The sequence below is a fragment of the Ranitomeya imitator genome, chromosome 3, assembly GCF_032444005.1.
Source record: "Ranitomeya imitator isolate aRanImi1 chromosome 3, aRanImi1.pri, whole genome shotgun sequence".
Taxonomy (NCBI): domain Eukaryota; kingdom Metazoa; phylum Chordata; class Amphibia; order Anura; family Dendrobatidae; genus Ranitomeya; species Ranitomeya imitator.
This window is the reverse complement of record NC_091284.1, coordinates 814,134,496-814,162,177: the sequence shown is the minus strand read 5'-3', so window position 1 is coordinate 814,162,177 and position 27,682 is coordinate 814,134,496. Positions and strand designations below refer to the sequence as shown.

At 46.3% G+C, this 27,682-nt stretch overlaps 1 protein-coding gene across 1 annotated transcript in view; it reads right to left on the bottom strand.

The window, feature by feature from the left end:
* The window catches only part of CCDC90B (coiled-coil domain containing 90B), a 62,976-nt gene that overhangs the window by 19,891 nt on the left and 15,403 nt on the right, over positions 1-27,682 (bottom strand). Inside the window, exon 3 of the mRNA XM_069759336.1 lies at positions 8,551-8,654. Coding sequence (XP_069615437.1) covers positions 8,551-8,654 — 104 coding nt within the window. The remainder of the gene's footprint in view (positions 1-8,550; positions 8,655-27,682) is intronic.

The following is a 27,682-nucleotide window of genomic DNA, read 5'->3' as shown; positions in this document are numbered from 1 at the left end:
CTACTATAATACTGCTCCTATGTACAAGACTATAACTACTATAATACTGCTCCTATGTACAAGAATATAACTACTATAATACTGCCCCTATGTACAAGAATATAACTACTATAATACTGCTCCTATGTACAAGAATATAACTACTATAATACTGCCCCTATGTACAAGAATATAACTACCGTACTATAATACTGCTCCTATGTACAAGAATATAACTACTATAATACTGCTCCTATGTACAAGAATATAACTACTATAATACTGCCCCTATGTACAAGAATATAACTACTATAATACTGCTCCTATGTACAAGAATATAACTACTATAATACTGCTCCTATGTACAAGAATATAACTACTATAATACTGCTCCTACGTACAAGAATATAACTACTATAATACTGCTCCTATTTACAAGAATATAACTACTATAATACTGCTCCTATGTACAAGAATATAACTACTATAATACTGCTCCTATTTACAAGAATATAACTACTATAATACTGCTCCTATGTACAAGAATATAACTACTATAATACTGCTCCTACGTACAAGAATATAACTACTATAATACTGCCCCCATGTACAAGACTATAACTACTATAATACTGCTCCTATGTAGAAGAATATAACTACTATAATACTGCTCCTATGTACAAGAATATAACTACTATAATACTGCCCCTATGTACAAGAATATAACTACTATAATACTGCTCCTATGTACAAGAATATAACTACTATAATACTGCTCCTATGTACAAGAATATAACTACTATAATACTGCTCCTATGTACAAGAATATAACTACTATAATACTGCTCCTATTTACAAGAATATAACTACTATAATACTGCCCCTATGTACAAGAATATAACTACTATAATACTGCCCCTATATACAAGAATATAACTTTTTTTTTTATTTAAATAGATTTTTATTAACAATATAAAGAAGAACATCAGAATGCCATTTACATTGCATTATATCACATACACATTTTCTTACTTTAATAAACCCCAACATTACCCCAACTACCCCCCTCCCCCCTACGACAGCTCAGTCTCAATCTTCACCCCACTGAGGCCTTCTCTGCCTCGTATAATTTATCCTCATCCAGGTCTTAGGAAACTCGACGACTATACTCCTCAATCCAAATCAAGCCAAGGAGACCATATTTTATTAAACATTTCTATTTTCCCCCTTTTTTTGTACACCCCCTTTTCCAATTTTAGACCATGTTGAACATATTGGAGAAATTCCCTTCTCACAGGTGGTTCCGCATTTATCCAATTTCGTGCTATTACTTTCCTGGCCATGTAGAGTAGCCTAGCGATTGCAATCTTCCAAGTATTGTCAACTCCAATTTCTTCCACATATCCCAGCACGCATACTATCGGGTCTCTAAGAACTCTACACTTATACGCTGCTTCAACCCGGCTCAAAACCACCACCCAAAAGGCAGCCAGTCTCGGACACGTCCACATCATGTGATATATTCCTGCCTTCTCACTCGCACACCTCGGACACCCAGAATTGGCACGCAATCCCGCTTTGTATAGCACTTCCGGAGATTTATATACCCTATGCAGAATGTATAGCTGCGAGAGCCTATATGGTTCACTCAAGGATAGTCGCGGAACCCACTCCATCACCGATTCCCAGGTTTCATTCTCCATCGGTCCCACTTCTCTCTCCCACTTAGCTCTCGCCTTTATAGGGAAATCTAGCAGGAACGTGTGCATAAGGTCCTTATACAGGGTGGAAATAACTCCCCTTGTAGTACCCTCACCACACACATACTCCAACACTATATCATCTTGAACCCTGATATCAACCTTCTTATTCTGAGCTCTAAAGGCATGTCTCATCTGCGCATACTGATATTCCCCTGTGGATCGCAAACCAAATTCTTCCTGCAATTGGGAGAAGGACTTCAGTTCCTGTCGCTGGATTATCTGGTGAACAAAGCAAATTCCCTTATTCTGCCATTCCAATAGTCCTCCCAGGGCCTCAAATTCCTTTAAATTGTTATTAGACCATATCGGTGTGAATTTAGTCAGCCCTTTAACCCCACGAATCTGCCTTAGTCTATTCCACAATTTACGAATCAGGAACAGGGTTGGGTATACTCTCCCCAAAGCGCCCAAGGAGCCATCCTCCAAACACCTGACCACCGGTCGTCGTTCCGTCACCTCTTCCATTAGATGTTGTACTGCACTGGATGACGCCCCTCGCGCCCAGCCCTTCAAATGCTGGCTCTGGGCCGCAAGGAAGTATATTTCCGGGTTGGGCAAAGCCAAACCACCATCTTCCTTGGGTCGCTGAAGCGTCTCCAGGCTAATACGTGGATATTGTCTTCCCCATATCAAACTTCTAAAAAGGGCGTTAATCTGCCTGAACTTCCCCCGCGGGATCCAAATTGGTGCGTTATGTAGAACATAAAGAATTTTAGGCATCAGGACCATTTTAATAAGATTTACCCTACCGACGACCGATAGATGTAGCTTATTCCAGGCATCTACCTTTGCCTTGAGTACCCCCATAACAGGATTCAAATTTCTTTGCAGGAACTCCGCAATTGGCACCGAAATCCATATTCCGAGGTATTTAAATTGGGAAACCACCTTCAGCCTCTCATCCCCAACATCCTCACTCACATTCTCTCCTACGTCATCCACCCTAAAAAGAACCAACTTATCCCAATTAATTGTTAGTCCCGACACAGTACCAAATCTCTCAACAATTTCAATGGCCCCTCTTAGTGAATCGTCTGGATCCGCCAGGAACAGCAAATCATCATCCGCATATAGCGCTATTTTTTCCTCTACTTTCCCATACCTAAACCCAGGGACCCCATCCGACTGCCGAATCTTAGCAGCAAGAGGTTCTACAGCCAGCGCGAACAGGAGGGGTGAGAGCGGGCATCCCTGCCTAGTCCCCCTAGCCAGCCCTATAGGTCGAGATAGCTCCCCATTTACTCTAATTCTGGCGGACGGTAATGAGTACAACAGCTGTATCCAGGCCACAAACTGCGGACCAAACCCCATACGTTCCAGCACCTGCCAGAGGTACCCCCATTCGACACTGTCAAACGCCTTATGTGCATCTAGCGATACAATCACTCTTCGACCACCGTTATCAGACTCTACCTGCAAATTTACATATAACCTCCGCAAATTGATCGCCGTTGATCTATCCGGCATAAAGCCAGATTGGTCCGAATGCACCAGACTCGCAATAACACTACAGAGGCGGAGAGCCAACACCTTGGCCAGAAGCTTGACATCAATAGTTAGTAAGGAAATTGGGCGGTACAACTCCGGTTTCCCCAAGTCCTTATCCTCCTTTGGAATGACCACTATTATGGCCTCTCTCATAGAGGCTGGCAAGCGCCCACAGGACCTAGCTTCCTCCAGAACCATTTTTAATCTAGGAATCAACACTTCTGCCAACCCTTTATAGATCTCAGCGGGTAGCCCATCGACCCCAGGCGCCTTCCCATTAGCCATAGACATCAATGCCCGACTCAATTCCTCCTCAGTGATAGGGGCCTCAAGGCTCTCCCTATCTGCCTCACTCAGTCTCGGCAGATCCAGACCCTCCAAGAAAGTCAGTGTGTCCTCGACCGATTCACCAACCCGAGAGGAATACAAATCTGCATAGAAGTCCGCGAAGGCCCTCAAGATTTCAGGCGTTTCCGTTATTTTACCTCCACTAGCAGAGTCCAAAGAGTGTATATATGAAGAACCTCTCTGAGCAGCAGCCACTACCGACAGCATATGTCCCACTGTTTCTCCCTCCTGATAGAACAATACCCTTTGGAAATCCCGCTTCCTCTCGGCTTTGCCTAACAGAATCTTTTCCAAATGATCTTGTGCGTTTTTCATCCTTCTCTCTGCCTCAGGGGTTCCCAGTGTGGCCATCCCGTCTTCTGCTTCCTTCAACTCCTCAACTGCCGCTTTTTCTGCCTCTCTCGTCCTCCGCTTACACCTACTAATGTCCCTAAACAGTAGTCCCTTCAGATACGCCTTCATTGCATCCCAAATCGTAAGAGCATCAGTACTTCCATCATTTAAGAGAACGAATTCCGCTACCTCCCGTCCTATACTTTCCAACTCAATACTCTGTAACCAATTAGGATGAATCTTCCATTCTCTCCCACTTAGTGAGCGAGCCCCCTCCAATCTAACCTCTACTTCAATTGGACTATGGTCCGACAAGGCCCTTGGCAGATATCTCACCTCCCCAACCAGTGTGTCCAAAATCCTGTTACCCAGAGCCATATCAATCCTAGAGAGGATGGCATGCGCCGGTAAATAACATGAGTACCCTCTCTCCCCAATATGTCTAACCCTCCAAAGATCAATCAAACCTATCTCCTGTATATAGGTGCCAAATGTTGTTATGTGTCCCTCCGACCTATTCTGAGTATTTTTATTTTTATCCCAATATTCATCACAGATGTTATTTAGATCTCCGATAATTATTAACGGTGTCGGCCCCCATCTTTCCACTCGCTCCATTACTTCTCTAATTTTCCTGCTAGAGTAGGGGGGCGGAATATACATCGCGGCAACACACAGCATCACTCCATACAGTATACACCGTATTAGTACATACTGTCCCTCCACATCCACATATACCTTCACCTCCTCATACTGAACTCCCGCTGGAACCAAGATTGAGACTCCTCTTGCATACGTGGAGAAGGTAGAGTGGTATCCCCTCTGGATCCATCGTCTATTCAGGACATCCACCTTTTCCCTTACCAAATGCGTCTCCAGCAAGCATATCATTGAGGCCCTTTGGTCTCTTGCATATTGCAAACACGCGGCACGTCTAGATTTCTCCCCTAGGCCTCTCACATTCCAGCACAAAATCTTAAAACGGGTCCCCATCACTTGGCTCATCTTCACTATAAGTTTCGTCAATTTTGAGCCCAAGCTGTCTAACTACCCTCCGCCCCCCCCCCCCTCCCACCCTTCCCCCCTCACATCTAACCATTCCACCTCTCTCCAAGAGTGGGGCATCATCGCCCATAGCGAACACTCCGTTTGGCATTACCTTCCCAACCCTCCTCCCACCACTGTACATAACAGGATTTCAGACATTTTGAAAAATAACGTTCTCAAAACATTTTAACGTAGAATTATTTACACACGCAAGAAACCTGCATACACTTAAAGTATGCCGTATACCCTTCCTCCCCCTTTCCCAGCAACCCAGCAACTTTAACTGAATATAATCCAGCTCCCTTCTTCACCCCCCACACCCCCTGAGTTGTCAATCACATGACTCTTTGCCAACTGACAGATAAGTAACCAAGATCAGACTCTTCCCACAGTTTCAGTCTCCTTTTCCTTTAAGCTTTTTAGCATTAATATCGATCCACTGGGTAGCGTCCTCCGGCTTCTGAAAAAAATGAATTTTATCAAACGCCACCACCCTCAGTCTTGCTGGAAACATCATGGAGTATTGCACTCCCAGCTCCCTCAGCCGTCTCTTGATACCCGTGAACATCATCCGTTGTTTCTGCACCAGAGTAGAATAGTCCGGGTATATAGCAATCTTTTGGCCTTCAACTGTCAGATCCGTCATGTCTCTGGCCTTCCTCAGTATAATGTCTCTGTCTCTATAGTTTAGAATTTTGGCGAGCATGGTACGGGGATTCGCTCCAGGGACAGGTGGTTTCGGCGGGACCCTATGCGCTCTTTCTACCGCGAACATTTTTGTTAGCGCCATATCTCCAAATGTTTCTAACAGCCATTTTTCAATATATTCCGTTGGATTCCTCCCTTCAGCTTTTTCAGGGATGCCCACTATGCGAATATTGTTTCTTCTGGACCTGTTCTCAAGGTCCTCATTTTTCGCAGCCAATTCAGCTATTGCTTGAGTGAACTTCTTCTCTGCTTTTTGCAGCTGCACTATATGGTCTTCTGCAGAGCTCACTCTCTCCTCTACCTCCCCCACACGTTTGTCAATCTTCTGCATGGCTGCGTTTATCTGGGCTGTGTCTCCCTTAACCTCCTGTATCTGTATGGTCAGAGATTGTTTACATGAAGAGACTAGCGCAAAAACGTCTCTTAGGGTAGGCTCAGCTTCTGGCGCCATTTCCTCGGGTCCCCCTTCTGCCACCGCCATTTTACTCTCCTTTCTCCCCTGTTGTACCTCATGTTCTCCTGCTGGGCTCTCCTCCTCCTCTTCGGTATCAGCTCCGGCTCCCTCCTCCGCGACCTCCGCTCTCGCAAACTGCTGGAGCTTTGCCGCTACCTCCATGCGCTTTCTACATGCGGCGTTCTCCTTGTCTGCCTTCTCCCTCGTGTCGGCGCCATCTTGGATTGCGCCTGCATCCCCGGCTCCCGCGTCCTTCTGCCGTCTCCTGGTCATGTTCGCCGGCTCCAGCACCACCGCTCAGCACCGCCAGACCCTCCAAGTCTCCCCGCAGCCGGTAAGCCCCCCGCAGGGACCAAACAGCAGCGGCTCTGCAGGATTTTAGAATGTACAGCGGCGGGAGCTCACAGCCGCACGTCCGCTCACATGAGCTCTCAGGCCACGCCCCATACAAGAATATAACTACTATAATACTGCTCCTATGTACAAGAATATAACTACTATAATACTGCTCCTATGTACAAGAATATAACTACTATAATACTGCTCCTATAAACAAGAATATAACTACTCTAATACTGCCGCTATGTACAAGAATATAACTACTATAATACTGCCCCTATGTACAAGAATATAACTACTATAATACTGCCCCTATGTACAATAATATAACTAGTATAATACTGCTCCTATGTACAAGAATATAACTACTATAATACTGCCCCTATGTACAAGAATATAACTACTATAATACTGCCCCTATGTACAATAATATAACTACTATAATACTGCCCCTATGTACAAGAATATAACTACTATAATACTGCTCCCTATGTACAAGAATATAACTACTATAATACTGCCCCTATGTACAAGAATATATCTACTATAATACTGCCCCATGTACAAGAATATAACTACTATAATACTGCCCCTATGTACAATAATATAACTACTATAATACTGCTCCTATGTACAAGAATAGAACTACTATAATACTGCTGATACGTACAAGAATATAACAACTATAATACTGCTGATACGTACAAGAATATAACAACTATAATACTGCTGCTACGTACAAGAATATAACTACTATAATACTGCTCCTAAGTACAAGAATATAACTACTATAATACTGCTCCTATGTACAAGAATATAACTATTATAATGCTGCTCCTATGTACAAGAATATAACTACTATAATACTGCTCCTATGTACAAGAATATAACTACTATAATACTGCCTCCTATGTACAAGAATATAACTACTATAATACTGCCGCTATGTACAAGAATATAACTACTATAATACTGCTGATACGTACAAGAATATAACAACTATAATACTGCTGATACGTACAAGAATATAACAACTATAATACTGCTGCTACGTACAAGAATATAACTACTATAATACTGCTCCTAAGTACAAGAATATAACTACTATAATACTGCTCCTATGTACAAGAATATAACTATTATAATGCTGCTCCTATGTACAAGAATATAACTACTATAATACTGCTCCTATATACAAGAATATAACTACTATAATACTGCCCCTATGTACAAGAATATAACTACTATAATACTGCTCCTATGTACAAGAATATAACTACTATAATGCTGCTCCTATGTACAAGAATATAACTACTATAATACTGCTGCTACGTACAAGAATATAACTACTATAATACTGCTCCTAAGTACAAGAATATAACAACTATAATACTGCTGCTACGTACAAGAATATAACTACTATAATACTGCTCCTAAGTACAAGAATATAACTACTATAATACTGCTGCTACGTACAAGAATATAACTACTATAATACTGCTCCTAAGTACAAGAATATAACTACTATAATACTGCTCCTATGTACAAGAATATAACTATTATAATGCTGCTCCTATGTACAAGAATATAACTACTATAATACTGCTCCTATATACAAGAATATAACTACTATAATACTGCCCCTATGTACAAGAATATAACTACTATAATACTGCTCCTATGTACAAGAATATAACTACTATAATGCTGCTCCTATGTACAAGAATATAACTACTATAATACTGTTCCTATGTACAAGAATATAACTACTATAATACTGCCCCTATGTACAAGAATATAACTACTATAATACTGCCCCTATGTACAAGAATATAACTACTATAATACTGCCCCATGTACAGGAATATAACTACTATAATACTGCCCCTATGTACAAGAATATAACTACTATAATACTGCCCCATGTACAGGAATATAACTACTATAATACTGCCCCCTATGTACAAGAATATAACTACTATAATACTGCTCCTATGTACAAGAATATAACTACTATAATACTGCCCCTATGTATAAGAGATGGAAACATTTATATCACACCATATGTGCAGTCATGGATGCTGTCTTTACCTGTTGGGCTCGGGTCACCATGTCCTTGTACACAGAGTCCAGGCTTGCATTGGTTAATGATGCCAGCGCTGTCACTACCACCTCAGACTGCTCTTTATTGAATCCTGTAAAACAAACAAACATCATTAATTTTTGCGATCTTCAGGTGTTCAGTGTTTGCAGGAGGGAGAATCCACGGTTTGGTGTAATTCTTAATACAGGGTGACATCATATACGGGAGGTTGTCACAGCTCCATCGGTCAGCACTTTCTGTGCCGCTCTGTTCATCTCCTGCATTTGGGGGAATAGTAAAAATACTGACCCCTAGAGGTTAGAAAAAGGTATTACCATAGTAAAAAAAAAAACGTAACTGAAGCTCCACCCTTAGAGCAATTATATACTTTATATTAGAAAGTTGCATAAATAACAATTCCCTCCTCCGCTGAAATTACGCTGCAGGTCTGTCACAGGTAGGTTATGGCTGGGTTACATTTGAACGCTGCCGTCCATAGGATTTGAAACTATTGAGCAGTTTTGCACAAATTTCCATATGAAAATTCAGAACCAAAATATGATCATACCGCACCCAAATGCTAAGGCAGACAGGTACATAATGTGACAGTCCTGTAACACGCTCATACAGGCAGCCAAGAATCAGGCTGATTCATGAACCCACAAGATGCCTTATACATGTACCCACATGTCCCTCACATACACAATATGCCCATACATGCACCCATAATAAATGCTGATTCCTGTAACACCAATGCCGGCGTCCCTGCATGGTTCCTCTTCCCCTTCATGCAGGGATGCCGACATACTTACCACCACAGCTGTGAGATCACCTCCACTTCTCAGCACGCCTCCCCGCTTCCTGTGCACTCTGTACAGGCTTCCCGGTGGCGCATCTAGGGCGCGTGCACTCCCCTGCTCGTACAGGGGCAGCATACTTAGTTTGAAGATGCCCCCAGATCTTGTATAAAAGGGCACCCTCCCCAATAAAGAAGTGCCTGAGCATCGTTCTCCTATTAGTGAGTGTTTATGCAACTAGCGAGTTGCCAGGTCCCAGTCCCTGTACCCGAGTCCTCTGGTCCTTGTGTGGCCAGAGCCTGAACCTGAGCTCCTGGTCCTTGTGTGGCCAGAGCCTGAACCTGAGCTCCTGGTCCTTGTGTGGCCAGAGCCTGAACCTGAGCTCCTGGTCCTTGTGTGGCCAGAGCCTGAACCTGAGCTCCTGGTCCTTGTGTGGCCAGAGCCTGAGCCTGAACCATAGATCCGTGTGTGGCCAGAGCCTGAACCTGAACCATAGATCCGTGTGTGGCCAGAGCCTGTGCCCCTGGTCCTTGTGTGGCCAGAGCCTGAACCCTTGGTCCTTGTGTGGCCAGAGCATGAACCTGAACCTTTGGTCCTTGTGTGACCAGAGCCTGACCTGAACCCTTAGCCCTTGTGTGGCCAGAGCCTGAACCTGAAGCATTGATCCTTGTATGGTCAGAGACTGAACCTGGACTCCTAGTCCTGGTGTGGCCAGAGACTAAACCCTTGGTCCTTGTGTGGCCAGAGCCTGAACCAGAACCCTTGTGCGGCCAGAGCCTGAACCAGAACCCTTGTGTGGCCAGAGCCTGAACCAGAACCCTTGATGCTTGTGTGGCCAGAGCCTGAACCATAGATCCTTGTGTGGCCAGAGCCTGCTCCCTTGGTCCTTGTGTGGCCAGAGTCTGGACTCCTGTCCCTTGTGTGGCCAGAGCCTGAATCCCTGGTCCTTCTATGGCCAGAGCCTGAACCCTTGTGTGGCCAGAGCCTGAACCCTTGGTCCTTGTGTGGCCAGAGCCTGAACCTGAACCATAGATCCTTGTGTGGCCAGAGCCTGCGCCCCTGGTCCTCGTGTGGCCAGAGCCTGAATCCCTGGTCCTTCTATGGCCAGAGTCTGAACTTGAACCCTTGGTCCTTGTGTGGCCAGAGCCTGAACCCTTGGCCCTTGTGTGGCCAGAGCCTGAACCATAGATCCTTGTGTGGCCAGAGCCTGCACCCCGGTCCTTATGTGGCCAGAGCGTGAATCTGAACCCCTGGTCCATTTTTGGCAGAAGCCTGAACCTGAACCCCTGGTCGTTGTGTGGCCAGAGCCGGAATCTGGACTCCTGGTCCTTGTGTGGCCAGAGCCTGAACTTGAACCTTTGTCCTTGTGTTGCCAAAGCCTGCGCCCCTGGTCCTTATGTGGCCAGAGCCTGAACCTGGATTCCTGGTCCTTATGTGGCCAGAGCCTGAACCTGAACCCTTGGCCCTTGTGTGGCCAGAGCCTGAACCCCCTGGTCCTTGTGTGGCCAGAGTCAGAGTCACATCAGTGACTGCTCTCAAAGTCATTAGGATCATCGTGGGACATTATGGATTATCTTCTTTGCGGACAGGTGAAGAATATTGTGGTTTATTATTTTATTGTTGTTGCAGGAGACATTGGCATCAGTGGATTAGGCGTTTGGTGAGCATGGTTTAATTTAGATTCAATAAAGAAGTCTGTCACTTTTTTCAATTAAAGGACTTTATTCTGGCTGTCTGTTTTTATAACATCACTATGGAGTCAGTAATGGGGGCGTCTTATAGACGTCTCTCCATTAATAACCTGTGGGCTTGATGTCACCTGACAATACAAAAGTGATATCAACCCCACAAATTATCACCCCACTTGCCACCACTACAGGGCAAGTGGAAAGAGCGAAGCTAAGCGTCAGACCTCAGCCATTGGCTTTCCCTCTACTGGTTAAGGAAATTAAGCGGGAGCCCATGCAATTTTTTTCTCTTTAACCCCTTAAGCCCCAAGGGTGGTTTGCACGTTAATGACCGGGCCAATTTTTACAATTCTGACCACTGTCCCTTTATGAGGTTCTAACTCTGGAACGCTTCAACGGATCCTGATGATTCTGAAAGTTTTCTCATGACATATTGTACTTTATGATAGTGGTAAAAAAAATTTGATATTACCTGCATTTATTTGTGAAAAAATGGAAATTTGGCGAAAATTTTTGAAAATTTCGCAATTTTCCAACTTTGAATTTTTATGCCCTTAAATCACAGAGGTATGTCACAAAAAATACTTAATAAGTAACATTTCCCACATGTCTACTTTACATCAGCACAATTTTGGAACAAAAATTTTTTTTTGTTAGAGAGTTATAAAGGTTAAAAGTTGACCAGCAATTTCTAATTTTTACAACACCATTCTTTTTTTAGGGGCCACATCTCATTTGAAGTCATTTTGAGGGGTCAATATGATAGAAAATACCCAAGTGTGACACCATTCTAAAAATTGCACCCCTCAAGGTGCTCAAAACCGCATTCAAAAAGTTTATTAACCCTTCAGGTGTTTCACAGGAATTTTTGGAATGTTTAAAAAAAATGAACATTTAAGTTTTTTTCCCAAAAAGCTTACTTCAGCTCCAATTTGTTTTATTTTACCAAGGGTAACAGGAGAAAATCGACCCCAAAAGTTGTTGTACAATTTGTCCTGAGGACGCCGATACTCCATATGTGGGGGTAAACCACTATTTGGGTGCATGGCATAGCTCGGAAGGGAAGGAGCGCCGTTTGACTTTTCAATGCAAAATTGACTGAAATTGAGATGGGACACCATGTTGCATTTGGAGAGCCACTGATGTGCCTAAACATTGAAACACTCCACAAGTGACACAATTTTGGAAAGTAGACCCCCTAAGGAACTTATCTAGATGTGTGTTGAGCACTTTGACCCACCAAGTGCTTCACAGAAGTTTATAATGCACAGCAAAAAAATAAAAAATCATATTTTTTCACAAAAATGATCTTTTCGCCCCCAATTGGACCCCAAAAGCTGTTAGGCAATTTGTCCGGAGTATGCTGATGCCCCATATGTGGGGGTAAACCACTGTTTGGGCGCATGGCAGAGCTCGGAAGGGAAGGAGTGCCGTTTAACTTTTCAATGGAAAATTGACAGGATTGGAGATGGGACGCCATGTTGCGATTGGGGAGCCCCTGATGTGCCTAAACATTGAAAGCCCCCACATGTGACATCATTTTGGAAAGTAGACCCCCTAAGGAACTTATCTAGATGTGTTGTGAGAGCTTTGAACCCCCAAGTGTTTCACTACAGTTTAAAATGCAGAGCCGTGAAAATAAAAATTCTATTTTTTTTTCCACAAAAATTATTTTTTAGCCCCAGCTTTGTATTTTGCAAAGGGTAACAGGAGAAATTGGACAACAAGCTTTGGGGTCCAATTTGTCCTGAGTAGGCTGATACCCCATATGTGGGGGGAGGGACACCGCTTGGGCGCATGGCAGAGCTTGGAAGGGAAGGAGCGCCATTTGGAATGCAGACTTAGATGGAATGGCGTGCAGGCGCCACATTGCGTTTGCAGAGCCCCTAATGTACCTAAACAGTAGAAACCCCCCACAAATGACCCCATATTGGAAACTAGACCCCTGAAGGAACTTATCTAGATGTGTTGTGAAAACTTTGAACCCCCAAGTGTTTCCCTTCAGTTTATAACGCAGAGCCGTGAAAATAAAAATCTTTTTTTTCCCCACTAAAATGTTTTTTAGCCCCCCAAATTTGTAATTTTCCCAAGGGTAACAAGAGAAATTGGACCCCAAAAGTTGTTGTCCAATTTGTCCGGAGTACGCCAATACTCCATATGTGGGGGTAAACCACTGTTTGGGTGCATGGCATAGCTCGGAAGGGAAGGAGCACTGTTTTACTTTTTCAACGCATAATTGGCTGGAATTGAGATCAGATGCCATGTCGCGTTTGGAGAGCCCCTGATATGCCTTAAGAGTGGAAACCCCCCAATTCTAACTGAAACCCTAACCCAACCACACCCCTAACCCCAACCACACCCCTAATTACAACCCTAACCACACTCCTAACTCCAACACACCCCTAACCCTAATCTCAACCATAACCCTAACCACACCCCTAACCCTAATCCCAACTGTAAATATAATCCAAACCCTAACTGTAGCCCTAACCCTAACCCTAACTTTAGCCCCAACCCTAACTTTAGCCCCAACCCTAACTTTAGCCCCAACCCTAACCCTAACGGGAAAAAGGAAATAAATACATTTTTTTAATTTTATGATTTTTCCCCAACTAAGAGGGTGATGAAAGGGGGTTTGATTTACTATTTATAGCGGGTATTTTAGCCGATTTTTATGATTGGCAGCCGTCACACACTAAAAGACGATTTTTATTGCAAAAATATTTTTTGCGTTACCCCATTTTGAGAGCTATAATTTTTCCATATTTTGGTCCACAGAGTCATGTGAGGTCGTTTTTTGCAGGACGAGTTGTCGTTTTTATTGGTAACATTTTCGGGCACGTGACATTTTTTGATCGCTTTTTATTCCAATTTTTGTGAGGCAGAATGACCAAAGACCAGCTATTCATGAATTTATTTGGGGGGGGGGGGGTGTTTATACCGTTCCACGTTTGGTAAAATTGATAAAGCAGTTTTATTCTTTGGGTCAGTATGATTACAGCGATACCTCATTTATATTTTTTTATGTTTTGGCGCTTTTATACAATAAAAACTAATTTTATAGAAAAAATAATTATTTTTGCATCGCTTTATTCTGAGGACTAACTTTTTTATTTTTTCACTGATGATGCTGTATGGCGGCTCGTTTTCTGCGGGACAAGATGACGTTTTCAGCGGTACCATGGTTATTTATATCCATCTTTTTGATCGCGTGTTATTCCGCTTTTTGTTCGGAGGTATGATAATAAAGCGTTGTTTTTTGCCTCTTTTTTTTTACGGCGTTCACTGAAGGGGTTAACTAGTGTGACAGTTTATAGGTGGGGTCGTTACGGACGCGGCGATACTACATATGTGAACTTTTTTTTTTATTATTTAGATAAAAAAAACGTATTTATGGGAATATATATATTTTTTATTTAGGGGTTTTTTTTTTTTTTTTTTACACATCTAAATTTTTTTTTTTTTTACTTTATAACGTTATCCCAGGGGGAACATCACATTATAGGGTCAGATCACTGATCTGAAACTTTGCACAGCACTGTGTCAGATCAGCGATCTGACAAGCAGGGCTGCAGGCTTACCAGCGCCTGCTTTGAGCAGGCACTTGTAAGCCACCTCCCTGCAGGACCTGGAAGAAGCCCCGCGGCCATTTTGGATCCGGGGCCTGCAGGGAGGAGATGCTTGGTACAAGGTGAGCACATCGCCTTGTACCGAGGGTCTCGGGAAAGCCCACAGGGAGCTCCCTCCCTGCGCGATGCTTCCCTTTACCGCCGGAACGCTGCGATCATGTTTGATCGCAGTGTTACGGGGGTTAATGTGCCAGGAGGGGGCGATGACCGCTCCTGGCACATAGTGCCGGATGTCAGCTGCGATAGTCAGCTGACACCCGGCCGTGATTGCATATGACGTACTATCCCGTCACTGGGAATTAAGTCCCAGGTCACCTCGACAGGATAGTACGTCATATGGGATTAAGGGGTTAAATTAAGAGATGCTGTTTGGTTACAGCCTAGGTAGGTTCATTCTGTTAACGCTCCTACATAGGCTGGTGACAGTGTGTGTGTGTGTGTGTGTGTGTGTGTGTGTGTGTGTGTGTGTGTGTGTGTGTGTGTGTGTGTGTGTGTGTGTTTTACTGTCCGGCTTACTAATGAGGATGTCGGGCTGACATCTTTTCATTACAAAGCCTAGGGCTAGGTGTCAATGACAGCTGCTGACACCAAACACTAATCACATTACCCTGATGCCACCACATCAGAATGAAAAAGGTGGTGTCGAACCAAGAAACTACATCACAAAATTTTTTTTTAAATATCTTGAGCTAAAAATAAAGCTTTCATTGCTGTTCAAAAACGCATGCAAAAACGCACCAAAAATCGAGTCAAAACACTCGTTTTTTGCCACAGCGTTTTTGCTGCCAAGAGATGCATAAACTTTGCAGAAATTTCTGCAAATACTCAACTGCTTCCACTTTGTCTTTCTTTAAAAATACAATTTTGATGCAAATTTGGCAGCAGATAAACCCGTCTTCACTGCGCTCTTCCCCGTACAAGAGATAACAGAGTGCATGATGCCATGTAACAATGCATGCTGTCAGAGCGGGCGGCGGCAGCTGACAGTATCAGTGTGTCCTTGCCGTCACCTTGTCCCTGTATATGTAAAGATGCAATGAAGATCGATCCAGCTGCCACCGCAGCAACCCAACCTGTGATCTGATCTACTCCAATCAATGCAGGTCACAGGCGGCAGATCTCACGATACCGAGACGGAAGACAGGAAAGTCTCATCCCAGAGAACGCGGCCCGGCCCCCGCAATCCGGAAAAAGTCCTTCCTGATAGTGATTTTGGGGGTTTTGTTTTTACAGTGTTCATTGTACGGTGACAATTACCGAGCACCAAGATTCTCTAGATCTGTACAATTATAGCAATACCAAACTACACACATAGATAGATAGATAGACACACCTACCTTTTCTTCTAAAAAAAAAAAAAAAACACCTAAGGATCAATCCAGAATCAGTAATGTAATGTATGTATACAGTGACTCCACCAGCAGAATAGTGAGTGCAGCTCTGGGGTATAATACAGGATGTAACTCAGGATCAGTAATGTAATGTATGTACACAGTGACTGCACCAGCAGAATAGTGAGTGCAGCTCTGGGGTAAAATACAGGATGTAACTCAGGATCAGTAATGTAATGTATGTACACTGACTGCACCAGCAGAATAGTGAGTGCAGCTCTGGGGTATAATACAGGTTGTAACTCAGGATCAGTACAGGATCAGTAGTGTAATGTATGTACACAGTGACTGCACCAGCAGAATAGTGAGTGCAGCTCTGGAGTATAATACAGGATGTAACTCAGGATCAGTAATGTATGTACACAGTGACTGCACCAGCAGAATAGTGAGTGCAGCTCTGGAGTATAATACAGGATGTAACTCAGGATCAGTAATGTAATGTATGTACACAGTGACTGCACCAGCAGAATAGTGAGTGCAGCTCTGGAATATAATACAAGATGTAACTTAGGATCAGTAATGTAATGTATGTACACCGTGACTGCACCAGCAGAATAGTGAGTGCAGCTCTGGAGCATAATACAGGATGTAACTCAGGATCAGTAATGTAATGTACGCTGTAACGCCGCTGGATTAATACCTTATTCTTCGGCGTTACTTTTGCATGTCTCTGCTTTAACCCTTGCTCCTCTCCCCCTAACTTGCAGGGATACTGTAGTCTGTTACCTGTATGGACGCTGCTCAGTTCCCTGCCACCGCTGCATAGCCGTACATGTGCTGTGATGTCTTTGCTCTGCTGCATGGCCACTCGCATGTGCAGTCCCTGGCTATCGTGGTGGAAGCTAGCCACGGCTTGCGAGGTCCTCTGCAGCTGTGCATGACTTTCCACGTGTGTCCAGGCTAGCAGTCGCTGCCAGGTGCCCTAGGCCAGAGGTCCCCAACCGCCGGTCCGCGGACCAAGACCAGGCTGTTGAGGTTTTTCAGCCGGTCCGCGGCACCGCTGACAGCTAGCTTCGCGGCCCTGCGCCTGGTCAGAGCACGCTCTGTGACAGCTCGCAGCTCCCGGCAGAGAACATTATGCAGGACGGGGCGGGGCGTCAGGCGGGTCTTAGTGACGCAGCCCTCCTGCGCAGCATGGTGTGTTCCTGATGGGGTGGGGCGGCAGGCTCTCCTCACTGACACGCCCAGTGGCGTATCTGGGGGGGGCAGCCGGGGCATTTGCCCCGGGCGCAGCCGGCAGGGAGGGGCGCAGTCGGGCCGCCTTGTTCGGCGGTCCGCAGTGTCTACCCCGGCGGCTGCATTCTGCCGCCCCCGGTCAGGGAGTCAGCTGTTCTCTGTGCCGACTGTCAAGCTGACAGCCGGCACAGAGAAGCTGCAGAGTTCCGGCTCCCAACGTGTGCAGAGGTGGAGGGGAGCCCCTGCAGGGTGGCTGCGACGGGCAGGGAGAAATCCCCGCAGCTCCGCTGCCCAGCGATCTGTCTTCCTGCTTCCTCTCACACAGACGCGCCGCTGGATGACGTCATCATTCAGCGGCCGGCTGTGTCAGAGGAAGGCAATGAGATGCTGTGGTAGAGTGCGAGGAGAGGTGAGAGGGGTGTGTGAATGTGTGTGTGAGAATGTGTGTGTGTGTGAATGTGTGTGTGTGAGAATGTGTGTGTGAGAATGTGTGTGTGAGAATGTGTGTGTGAGAATGTGTGTGTGTGTGTGTGTGTGTGTGTGTGAGAATGTGTGTGTGAGAATGTGTGTGTGTGAGAATGTGTGTGTGAATGTGTGTGTGTGTGAATGTGTGTGTGTGTGTGTGTGAGAATGTGTGTGTGTGTGAATGTGTGTGTGTGAATGTGTGTGTGTGTGAATGTGTGTGTGTGAATGTGTGTGTGTGTGTGTGTGTGTGTGTGTGAATGTGTGTGTGAATGTGTGTGTGTGAGAATGTGTGTGTGTGTGAATGTGTGTGTGTGAATGTGTGTGTGAGAATGTGTGAATCACATTCTCATTATAAATGTCATAATTACATGATAAGTATGCACTAAGCTCCACCCCTCCATAACCCCACCCCCATATGACCAGAGCCCCACCCCTGCCCCACCCCCACCCCACCGGGCCATGGAAAACTGGTCTTGCTTAAAGCCGGTCCCTGGTGCAAAAAAGGTTGGGGACCTCTGCCCTAGGCCACAGTTCCTGTGCAGACTGTGCTGTAATGGTATCTGTTTGCGCTTAGGGTGCGCGCGGCCACACCTACCCTGCTTTTATTAGGGTTTGAGTGTGCACCTGTGTTGCTTCCTCAGCCTATTGCTATATAAACTCCCTCTTTCCTATAGGGCGTTGCCAGAACATTGTGTTTCTGTGTTTTGCCTTGTGAGGTATCCAGCTCCCATTCTGTCTGCATTTTGTTCTGGGAGAGCTGATACCTGTTTTCCGCCTATCCTGGAGGCTGCATATCCAGATCTGTTTGTGTTTCGTTTTTCCGCCTGGTCTGGAGACAGAGTACCCAGACCCGCCTATCCTGGAGGCTGCATATCCAGTACCTGTTCCTGTCTGAACTGTGTCCGTTGTGCTATGTTCCTGAAGTCCTTTTGTGTCCGACACCCCGCACCCAGTGACTGAACTTTCAGGGCTCATCTTTTAAAGATGGAGTTCGGTGTTCTTGCTGAGCTCTTACTATTCTGTGCTCAGCCTTCCATGCGGTGCTAACCCCGTCTGGCTCAGTTCCAGTCCGGCGGTGCTTGTTCCATCACGCTTGAGTTCCTTCCTAGGTCCGATGCCCGGAGCCTGACGGCCGTAGCTATGAACCTGATGTCTACCGCTACCTGGTCCTGTGCCTTCCGTGTCCCAGCCGATGACCTGGGCTGCCACGCCAGTGTCCGATGTCCTGCCTGTGTCCGATGTCCTGCCTGTGACCCGATGTCCTGCCTGTGACCCGATGTTCCACCGGTTCCCTGGGGTCCACCCTGTGATGACGTCTGTCCTGGGTCTGTGTCTGATGTTCTCCTGCTGAGCCAGTGCTGTACCTGTGGCCTGAGAGAGAGGCCGTCCTTGTAAGCCCGTGCCAGATGACCCTGGACTGCATCAACCCATGATGACCCTTGCCATCGTCAGAGGTCCGTCTGAGGTCGGTGTCTGATGTTCTCCTGCTGAGCCTGTGCTGCGCACGAGGCGTGAGAGAGAGGCCATCCTAGCATGCCCGTGCCAGATAACCCTGGACTTCATCAACCCGTGATGTCCTCCTGCCTTCGTCTGTTACCCTGAGACGTGTACCCTTCCTAGACGTGTGGAATCGGGATCCTGACATCATTATGTTTTGTTGTGTACTGTGTTATCATTTAAGTAAACTTTGTTTCTTCATACTTGAAGTTGTGCGGTGTAGTCTAGTTCTGCATATCGTCATCTTGTTCACATGCTCAGCTGCCACAGACCCTGCTCACTGCCCTTCCCTAGTCTGGGTAGGTCCAGGTAACTATGTGGTCCAATGGGTCCACATTGCGTTCCTTTTTGGGATGCTCGCCCCACGTCGCTATGTCTGGCGACGTGGAGGCGTCGGCTCGGCCGCGTCTGCGGTCGTAGCCGTAACAGACGCACACAGTGACTGCACCAGCAGAATAGTGAGTGCAGCTCTGGGGTATAATACAGGATGTAACTCAGGACCAGTACAGGATCAGTAATGTATGTACACAGTGACTGCGGCAGCAGAATAGTGAGTGCAGCTCTGGGGTATAATACAGGATGTAACTCAGGATCAGTAATGTAGTGTATGTACACAGTGACTGCGGCAGCAGAATAGTGAGTGCAGCTCTGGGGTATAATACAGGATGTAACTCAGGATCAGAAATGTACGTATGTACACTGACTGCACCAGCAGAATAGTGAGTGCAGCTCTGGGGTATAATACAGGATGTAACTCAAGATCAGTACAGGATCAGTAATGTATGTACACAGTGACTGCGGCAGCAGAACAGTGAGTGCAGCTCTGGAGTATAATACAGGATGTAACTCAGAATCAGTAATGTAATGTATGTACACAGTGACTGCACCAGCAGAATAGTGAGTGCAGCTCTGGGGTATAATACAGGATGTAACTCAGGACCAGTACAGGATCAGTAATGTATGTACACAGTGACTGCGGCAGCAGAATAGTGAGTGCAGCTCTGGAGTATAATACAGGATGTAACTCAAGATCAGTAATGTAATGTATGTACACAGTGACTGCACCAGCAGAATAGTCAGTGCTGCTCTGGGGTATAATACAGGATGTAACTCAGGATCAGTAATGTAATGTATATACACAGTGACTGCACCAGCAGAATAGTGAGTGCAGCTCTGGAGTATAATACAGGATGTAACTCAGGATCAGTAATGTAATGTATGTACACAGTGACTGCACCAGCAGAATAGTCAGTGCTGCTCTGGAGTATAATACAGGATGTAACTCAGGATCAGTAATGTAATGTATATACACAGTGACTGCACCAGCAGAATAGTGAGTGCAGCTCTGGGGTATAATGCAGGCTGTAACTCAGGATCAGTAATGTAATGTTTGTACACAGTGACTGTGGCAGCAGAACAGTGAGTGCAGCTCTGGAGTATAATACAGGATGTAACTCAGGATCAGTAATGTAATGTATGTACACAGTGACTGTGGCAGCAGAACAGTGAGTGCAGCTCTGGAGTATAATACAGGATGTAACTCAGGATCAGTAATGTAATGTATGCACACAGGGACTGTACCAGCAGAATTGTGAGTGCAGCTCTGGGGTATAATACAGGATGTAACTATAGTGGACTGATAAGGGCCACACTCCCCCACCAGTTGTTCCCAAGGAAACGTGGGTATCTTCTGTAATCACGGGGACGCCATGGACCACCCCGTCGCCAGAGTTTCACTAAAACGAGCAGGGATACCGAGTCCCACTAGGTCAGGGTAGACAAACGCTTGCTACACCTCGTGATAATCGGGTGGGACTTCAGCCTGTTGTGGGACTTGTGGGGAAAGGCAGGGATACCAACTGACGCAGACAGGAGCCAACTCAACCCTGATGAAACCCCATCGCAGTCAGAGGTGGATGAGTTCCTCTTGTGTGTCCTGGCTGGTGACGATGATGAGACGGTGACCAGTGAGGCACAGATTCCTGAACTGAGGGTTTCTGGGGAAATTTGGGGACGGCTGAAATGTGGGATTTTACCCTAAAAGGGGCATTTGAAAGTGTGTCTGTGATAAATGGGTAGCCTAAGAGCCGGAGGCCGACACCAGGTTCCCTTACTTTGCAGTTAATGAGCAGTTGCTTTATCGGGAATCTATAGATGTAGGGTACTAGGCCTGGCTCATTCTCATTCTTGGGAGAGTGTCTAGGCATAGATAAAACCCAAAAGTGAGTCCTTTAGAGGTTCGACTGGCCTGGGTGTCACATGGACATTGTTAATTTCTGCTAATCCCACCCTACCTGTCAGCTAACTGCTCCCGTATCCCAGTCATTACACATAATAGATGTCCCATTTGATCGGATTTCCATGTTCCTTGTAGGACCCCTAGTTAAGTCCGCCAGAGGCCACCAATACATCTTGCTGGTCATGGATTATGCAACACGGCACCCGGAGGCAGAACCACTGATGAACTCCTCAGGCAGGAGTATAGCCCGAGAGCTAGTCCATATTTTCTCCAGGACGGGCCTGCCCAGGGAGATTCTGACGGACCAAAAAACACTGTTAATGTCCAAGGTAATGAGGGACTTGTGCAAGGCCCTCCGGATTATCTAACTCATGACATCTGTGTACCATCTGATGGACGGCCTCCTGGAAAGGTTTAACAAGACCTTGAAGTCAATGCTGAAGAAAGTCGTGGAGAAAGATGGCCGGGACTGGGATTGTATGTTGCCATACCTACTGTTCTCCAATAGAGAAGTCCCACAGGCCTCTATGGGGTTCTCGCTATTCAAGCTGTTATACGGACAGCATCCTTTGGGACTTCTGGACACTGCAAAGGAGACCTGGGAAGAAGAGGTAACAGCCCACCGAACCGTTATCGGACATGTGGCCCAGATGCAGGAAAGGATCGCGAGCATGATGCCGATTGTGAGGGATAGTCTCCTTCAAGCACCAGAGGCCCAGGCATGGGTCTACAAATCGGTCAGCAAGACAGACAGTTTAGCCCTGGAGACCGTGTGTTGGGAGTTGATCCCCACAGTGGAAAGTAAGTTCCTGGCCAAGTGGAAGGGCCAAACAAGGCGGTCGAAACGTTGAGTGACGTCAACTACAAGGTCCACCAATCAGGGAGAAGAAAGCCGCACCAGGTGTATCCCATAAACTTGCTGATACCGTGGCGAGAAAGGGCTCCGGTAGAAGCAACGTGCCTAGGGGCCAATCCTGAAGCCAGGTTCGAGGATGTCACAGTGGTAGAGACGCTGTCGCCGGTCCAGAAACAACATAGCCGCGAGATGATTCAGCGGAACCTGGACCTGTTTACAGAGTTACCAGGATGTACGCAGGTTGTAGAGCACGAAATCCTGACTAAACCGCATGTGAAAATGAACAAAAAACCGTATCACATTCCTGAAGCCTGCTGCGAGGTGATCTCATAGGAGGTGAGGGGAATGTTTAGCCTGGGAGCCATCAAGGAGTCAAAGAGAGGCTGGTCCTTACTGTCCTTGTGCCAAAGCCAGATGGAGAGTGGCGCTTCTGTAAGGACTACAAGAAGCTAAATGAGATGTCCAAGATCGACACATACCTGGGTCGATGAGCTCACTGAAAGACTAGGGTCAGCCATATATATCACCACCCTGGACCTAACGAAAGAGCACTGGCAAATTCTCCTGTCCCTAAGTGCCAAGGAGAAGACGACCTTCTCTACACCTGACGAGTGCTTTCAGTACACCAGGATGCTAGTCGGACTAAAATGAGCACCAGCTACCTTCCAGAGGGTCACAGACCTGATCCTAGCCTCTCATAAAAAGTATATCGATGCTTATTCGGACGACATTGTGATCTTCAGCCCGGATTGAAGGCGTCACCTGCAGAAGGTTCCAGCAGTACTGGATGCACTGGGAAGGATTTACCATAAACTCAAAGAAGTGGGGAAAGAAGAGGCAAAATACTTGTGTTACATCGTTGGGAGAGGCGAAATAAAGCAGCAAATAGATAAGGTGGGGGCAATCAAAAAGTGTTCACAATCGGTCCCAAAAAGCAGAAGTTGCTTGATGATTTATCCCAAATTTCGCCATGATAGCCGACCCCTGACAGATCTTCTCATGGGCACAAAGTCATCTGAAGCATAGATGGCATTTTAGGATTTGAAGCTAGCCCTGTGCAGACACCCAGTCCTGGTTGCAGAGGATTTCACTAATGAGTTCGCAGTCCAGACGGACGCCTCCAAAGTCTGGGTGGTATAGCTGTGCTGTCCCAGGAGATAGATGGGGGACGAACATTCAGACCTATACTTAAGTAGGAAACTCTTCTCCTGTGAAAAGAATTATGCCATCGTAGAAAAAGAGTGATTGGCCATCAAATGGGCAATTCACACCTTTAGATACTAACCTTTAGGCTGGAGTCACACCAGTGCATGGCATCGGATGGGAGAGCATTGGATGCAATATCGATATACTAATGACCCTTTGTGGAGACACGGGGGAGTGGGGGGGGAGGGGGCAGAGGGCGCCCTGGGTCCACTATCCGGAACCAAATGGCCAAGGGATCGTCCCGTCGAAAGCCTGCTCTCCCTTTAACGTGGTAGTAAGGCTACTTAGACAACACAGGGTGAAGGCAAAAGAGTGCGGCAATGCTTTATTGAACCACAAAACAGGCAGAGAACACATAGAACAGTCGCAGAACAGTACCCAAGATGGTGCATAATCCAGAGCCTCACCCTTCCGCTGACTCGCCGGGATAATAGCAGCTGTGACTTCAGATCTTCCAGGGTCGCTACCCCATCTGTGAACCGCAACAGAGAGGAGGTAACGACAAGAGTAAGAAGATAACAGTCCATTAGGTCTATACAAGGCCAGTTAATCCGAGAATCACAACCTGGCTTCTCCAAACATTTCCATGGAGCAAGACGACCGGTGGGCCAAAATCCTGGCTGTCTCCAAATGTATCCATGGCTCAGCGCTGGTCAATGAAGCAGATCTGTATTCTTACAACCGGAGCTGAAAACCCCTAGGTTGTTTCCTGTAGAATGATAGATCTGTGTCCCTCGTGTAGGAGGCATGATGAATTGGATGCTGTCCTGTCTCTGGTCCTTAGAATGTATGGATGTCTTGGCAGAATCTCTGGCTGTCTCTCTCTCAGTCTCTTTAAGCAGAGGCATGTAACCTATTTGTAGACTTAACAAGTGTTCCTCATTCAATATTTACATAAAAGGGTAAGAATGGAGATGAAAGTAGCATTTCTTGATTATTTAAACTATTTGCATACATTCTCCTCTCCTGTTTACAATTTAAACAATCTGGCAGGCAAGGACAATGCATTCAATTAACATATCAGCGCAAACATCATTGTTCAGTGACAATGCATTACTGTTTTACAAAGATAACAGAAAATAAACCATAGAAGATAATATTAGAGGTAAATATTCATCCTACAAGAAGAGTCAGTTTATGATTCTGGGCCTACACAATTTACATCTGGTTAATTGAGATATGAGGCTGCGACTGCACACCCTTGGCTCCTGCTCTGCCGTGAGAAGGAGCCGAATGTCATGCACTATAGTGTGCTCCAAGCCTCTCGCACAGAGAGGATCCGAGCACAGCTGCAGAGGAGACAGAGAAATTAATTTCTTCATCTCCTCTGCTGCCGGGGTCGGCGTATATCGCACCGCACTCGGGTGATTTATGAATGCTGTGTGTTGAGTCACTCGCACCAAAAGACTGGTAAGGTGCTGGAGGGGAGCAATTTTTAACTGCAGTTAATGGCTTCAGTGATGTAAAACCCAGAAGTTTTCCTCCAGCACATTAAGTGCAGCGAGAGGTTAACGCCAATTTGTTTAAAGTGCTGTTTTTTTTTTTTGTGGACAACCATAGAGCAGGTGGGAGGTTGTCCACCTTATCTCCACCCCAGGGTGTTGTCTGGGGCTTAAATAGCTGGCCTCCAGAGGCAGTAGGTGTTCAACTTCTGGAGAGGAACACTCCAGAGAAGTGTATTTGTGCATAAACCTGAACCAAGGGTCTGGTTAACCCTGAGCAGGCTGATCAATGCAAGAAGGACCGTGCAGTACATGTACACAGTGACTGCACCAGCAGAATAGTGAGTGCAGCTCTGGGGTACAATACAGGATGTAAGTCCGGATCAGTACTGTAATGTATGTACACAGTGACTGCACCAGCAGAATAGTGAGTGCAGCTCTGGGGTATAATACAGGATGTAACTCAGGATCAGTAATGTAATGTATGTACACAGTGACTGCACCAGCAGAATAGTGAGTGCAGCTCTGTGGTATAATACAGGATGTAACTCAGGATCAGTACTGTAATGTATGTACACAGTGACTGCACCAGCAGAATAGTGAGTGCAGCTCTGGAGTATAATACAGGATGTAACTCAGGATCAGTAATGTAATGTATGTACACAGTGACTGCACCAGCAGAATAGTGAGTGCAGCTCTGGAGTATAATACAGGATGTAACTCAGGATCAGTAATGTAATGTATGTACACAGTGACTGCACCAGCAGAATAGTGAGTGCAGCGCTGGAGTATAATACAGGATGTAACTCAGGATCAGTAATGTAATGTATGTACACAGTGACTGCACCAGCAGAATAGTGAGTGCAGCTCTGGAGTATAATACAGGAGGTAACTCAGGATCAGTAATGTAATGTATGTACACAGTGACTGCACCAGCAGAATAGTGAGTGCAGCTCTGGGGTATAATACAAGATGTAAGTCCGGATCAGTAATGTAATGTATGTACACAGTGACCGCACCAGCAGAACAGTGAGTGCAGCTCTGGAGTATAATACAGGATGTAACTCAGGATCAGTAATGTAATGTATGTACACAGTGACCGCACCAGCAGAATAGTGAGTGCAGCTCTGGAGTATAATACAGGATGTAACTCAGGATCAGTAATGTAATGTATGGACACAGTGACTGCACCAGCAGAATAGTGAGTGCAGCTCTGGAGTATAATACAGGATGTAACTCAGGATCAGTAATGTAATGTATGTACACAGTGACCGCACCAGCAGAATAGTGAGTGCAGCTCTGGAGTATAATACAGGATGTAACTCAGGATCAGTAATGTAATGTATGTACACAGCGACTGCACCAGCAGAACAGTGAGTGCAGCTCTGGAGTATAATACAGGATGTAACTCAGGATCAGTAATGTAATGTATGTACACAGTGACTGCACCTTCAGAGTAGTGAGTGCAGCTCAGCTGCTGCTCATTGTGTTGATTGTGGGTGCGGTCGCTGCTGAACCTGCTGTGTGCTCCTGAGCTCCAGAGAACCACCATCTCTCCACCCGGGGACCTGCTCTCTCTCTTACCCAGGGAGGGAGTGGGTTTCCTGGGATGAGTGAAGGAGCCAAGTCCCAGGCTTCTGCTTCCCGGACCAGGCTGGCGGGGGGCAGAAGGAACCAGCAACCAGCCTGCACATCAGAGGATTCGGGGGTGAGACGCTCCACCAGGAGTCGCAGCAATGTGGCTCCTACTCCCCCCAGGTCTGCAGAGACCCAGAGAAGCCGCAAGGCTTCCATGGAGGAGAAGCCTGCTAGCGTGCAAGATGGCAGCCCTTCCGGAGGAAAGCTGAGTGCTCACGGAGGTGAGGCCGACCTCACTGAGGAGGGTTGGGCGCTGCAGAGACCCCGGGAGTCTGTGTCCACCTATGCCTCCCGGGTCATGAGCCACCTTCGTGAGTATGAAGATGCTAGCAAGACCTTGAGAAGGCTCCGGGAGGAGCTGCGCTGCACAAGCGCTAAAGCTGCAGGCGCCTCCAGACCCAGGAAGACGCAACTCCAGGCGGAGGTAAAGATTCTGAAGCTTGAAATTAATGACCTGGAGGTAAGAAAAGCATTTATTCGAGAAAAAAGTGGACCATTTAAAGAAAAGCTTATAAATGAAGACAGATTCAGAGAAATGGCTGATAACAGAGAGCAAAGGCAGATGGGGCTGCAGCCTGAGTGCCAAGTGGATGATGATGATGATGAGGAGGAGGATGACCAGCAGAAAGCTCCACCTGGCAGCCCTCTTAGCCACTCAGAGGCCACGTGCAGCGAGCTCCCTGCTGGACAGGCGACAATGACATCTCGTCGCAGTTCTGCTGGCTCTGGGGAGGACAGTGACATCGGCCAGGGAGGGGCGCTAATGGCAGAGATCAAGCTGCTGGAGTCCCCAGTGTGCCTTCAGAACTTCCATCTTGGTGATGATTTACCAGAGGAGGCACCTGGGGGCCAGAAGAAAAAGGCAAAGAAAACCACCAAGCCAAAGCTGCAGGAAGCGGTAAGCTATGTATATGCCCCCCTCCCTGTACCCCCTGAGTCGGCTGCAGGGTCAGCTCGCTGTATAAGCCCCGTTGCCCAGCCCAGCCCGGGTTCTGCTGTGGATCCGGTGCAAAGGCGCGGGGAGATTACAGAGCACGGTAATGAGGCGCAGAGCTCCGTCTCTGCTTGTAGTAGCGGGGACGTAGCAGCAGGTGCATCAGCCGAAAGGCTGGACAG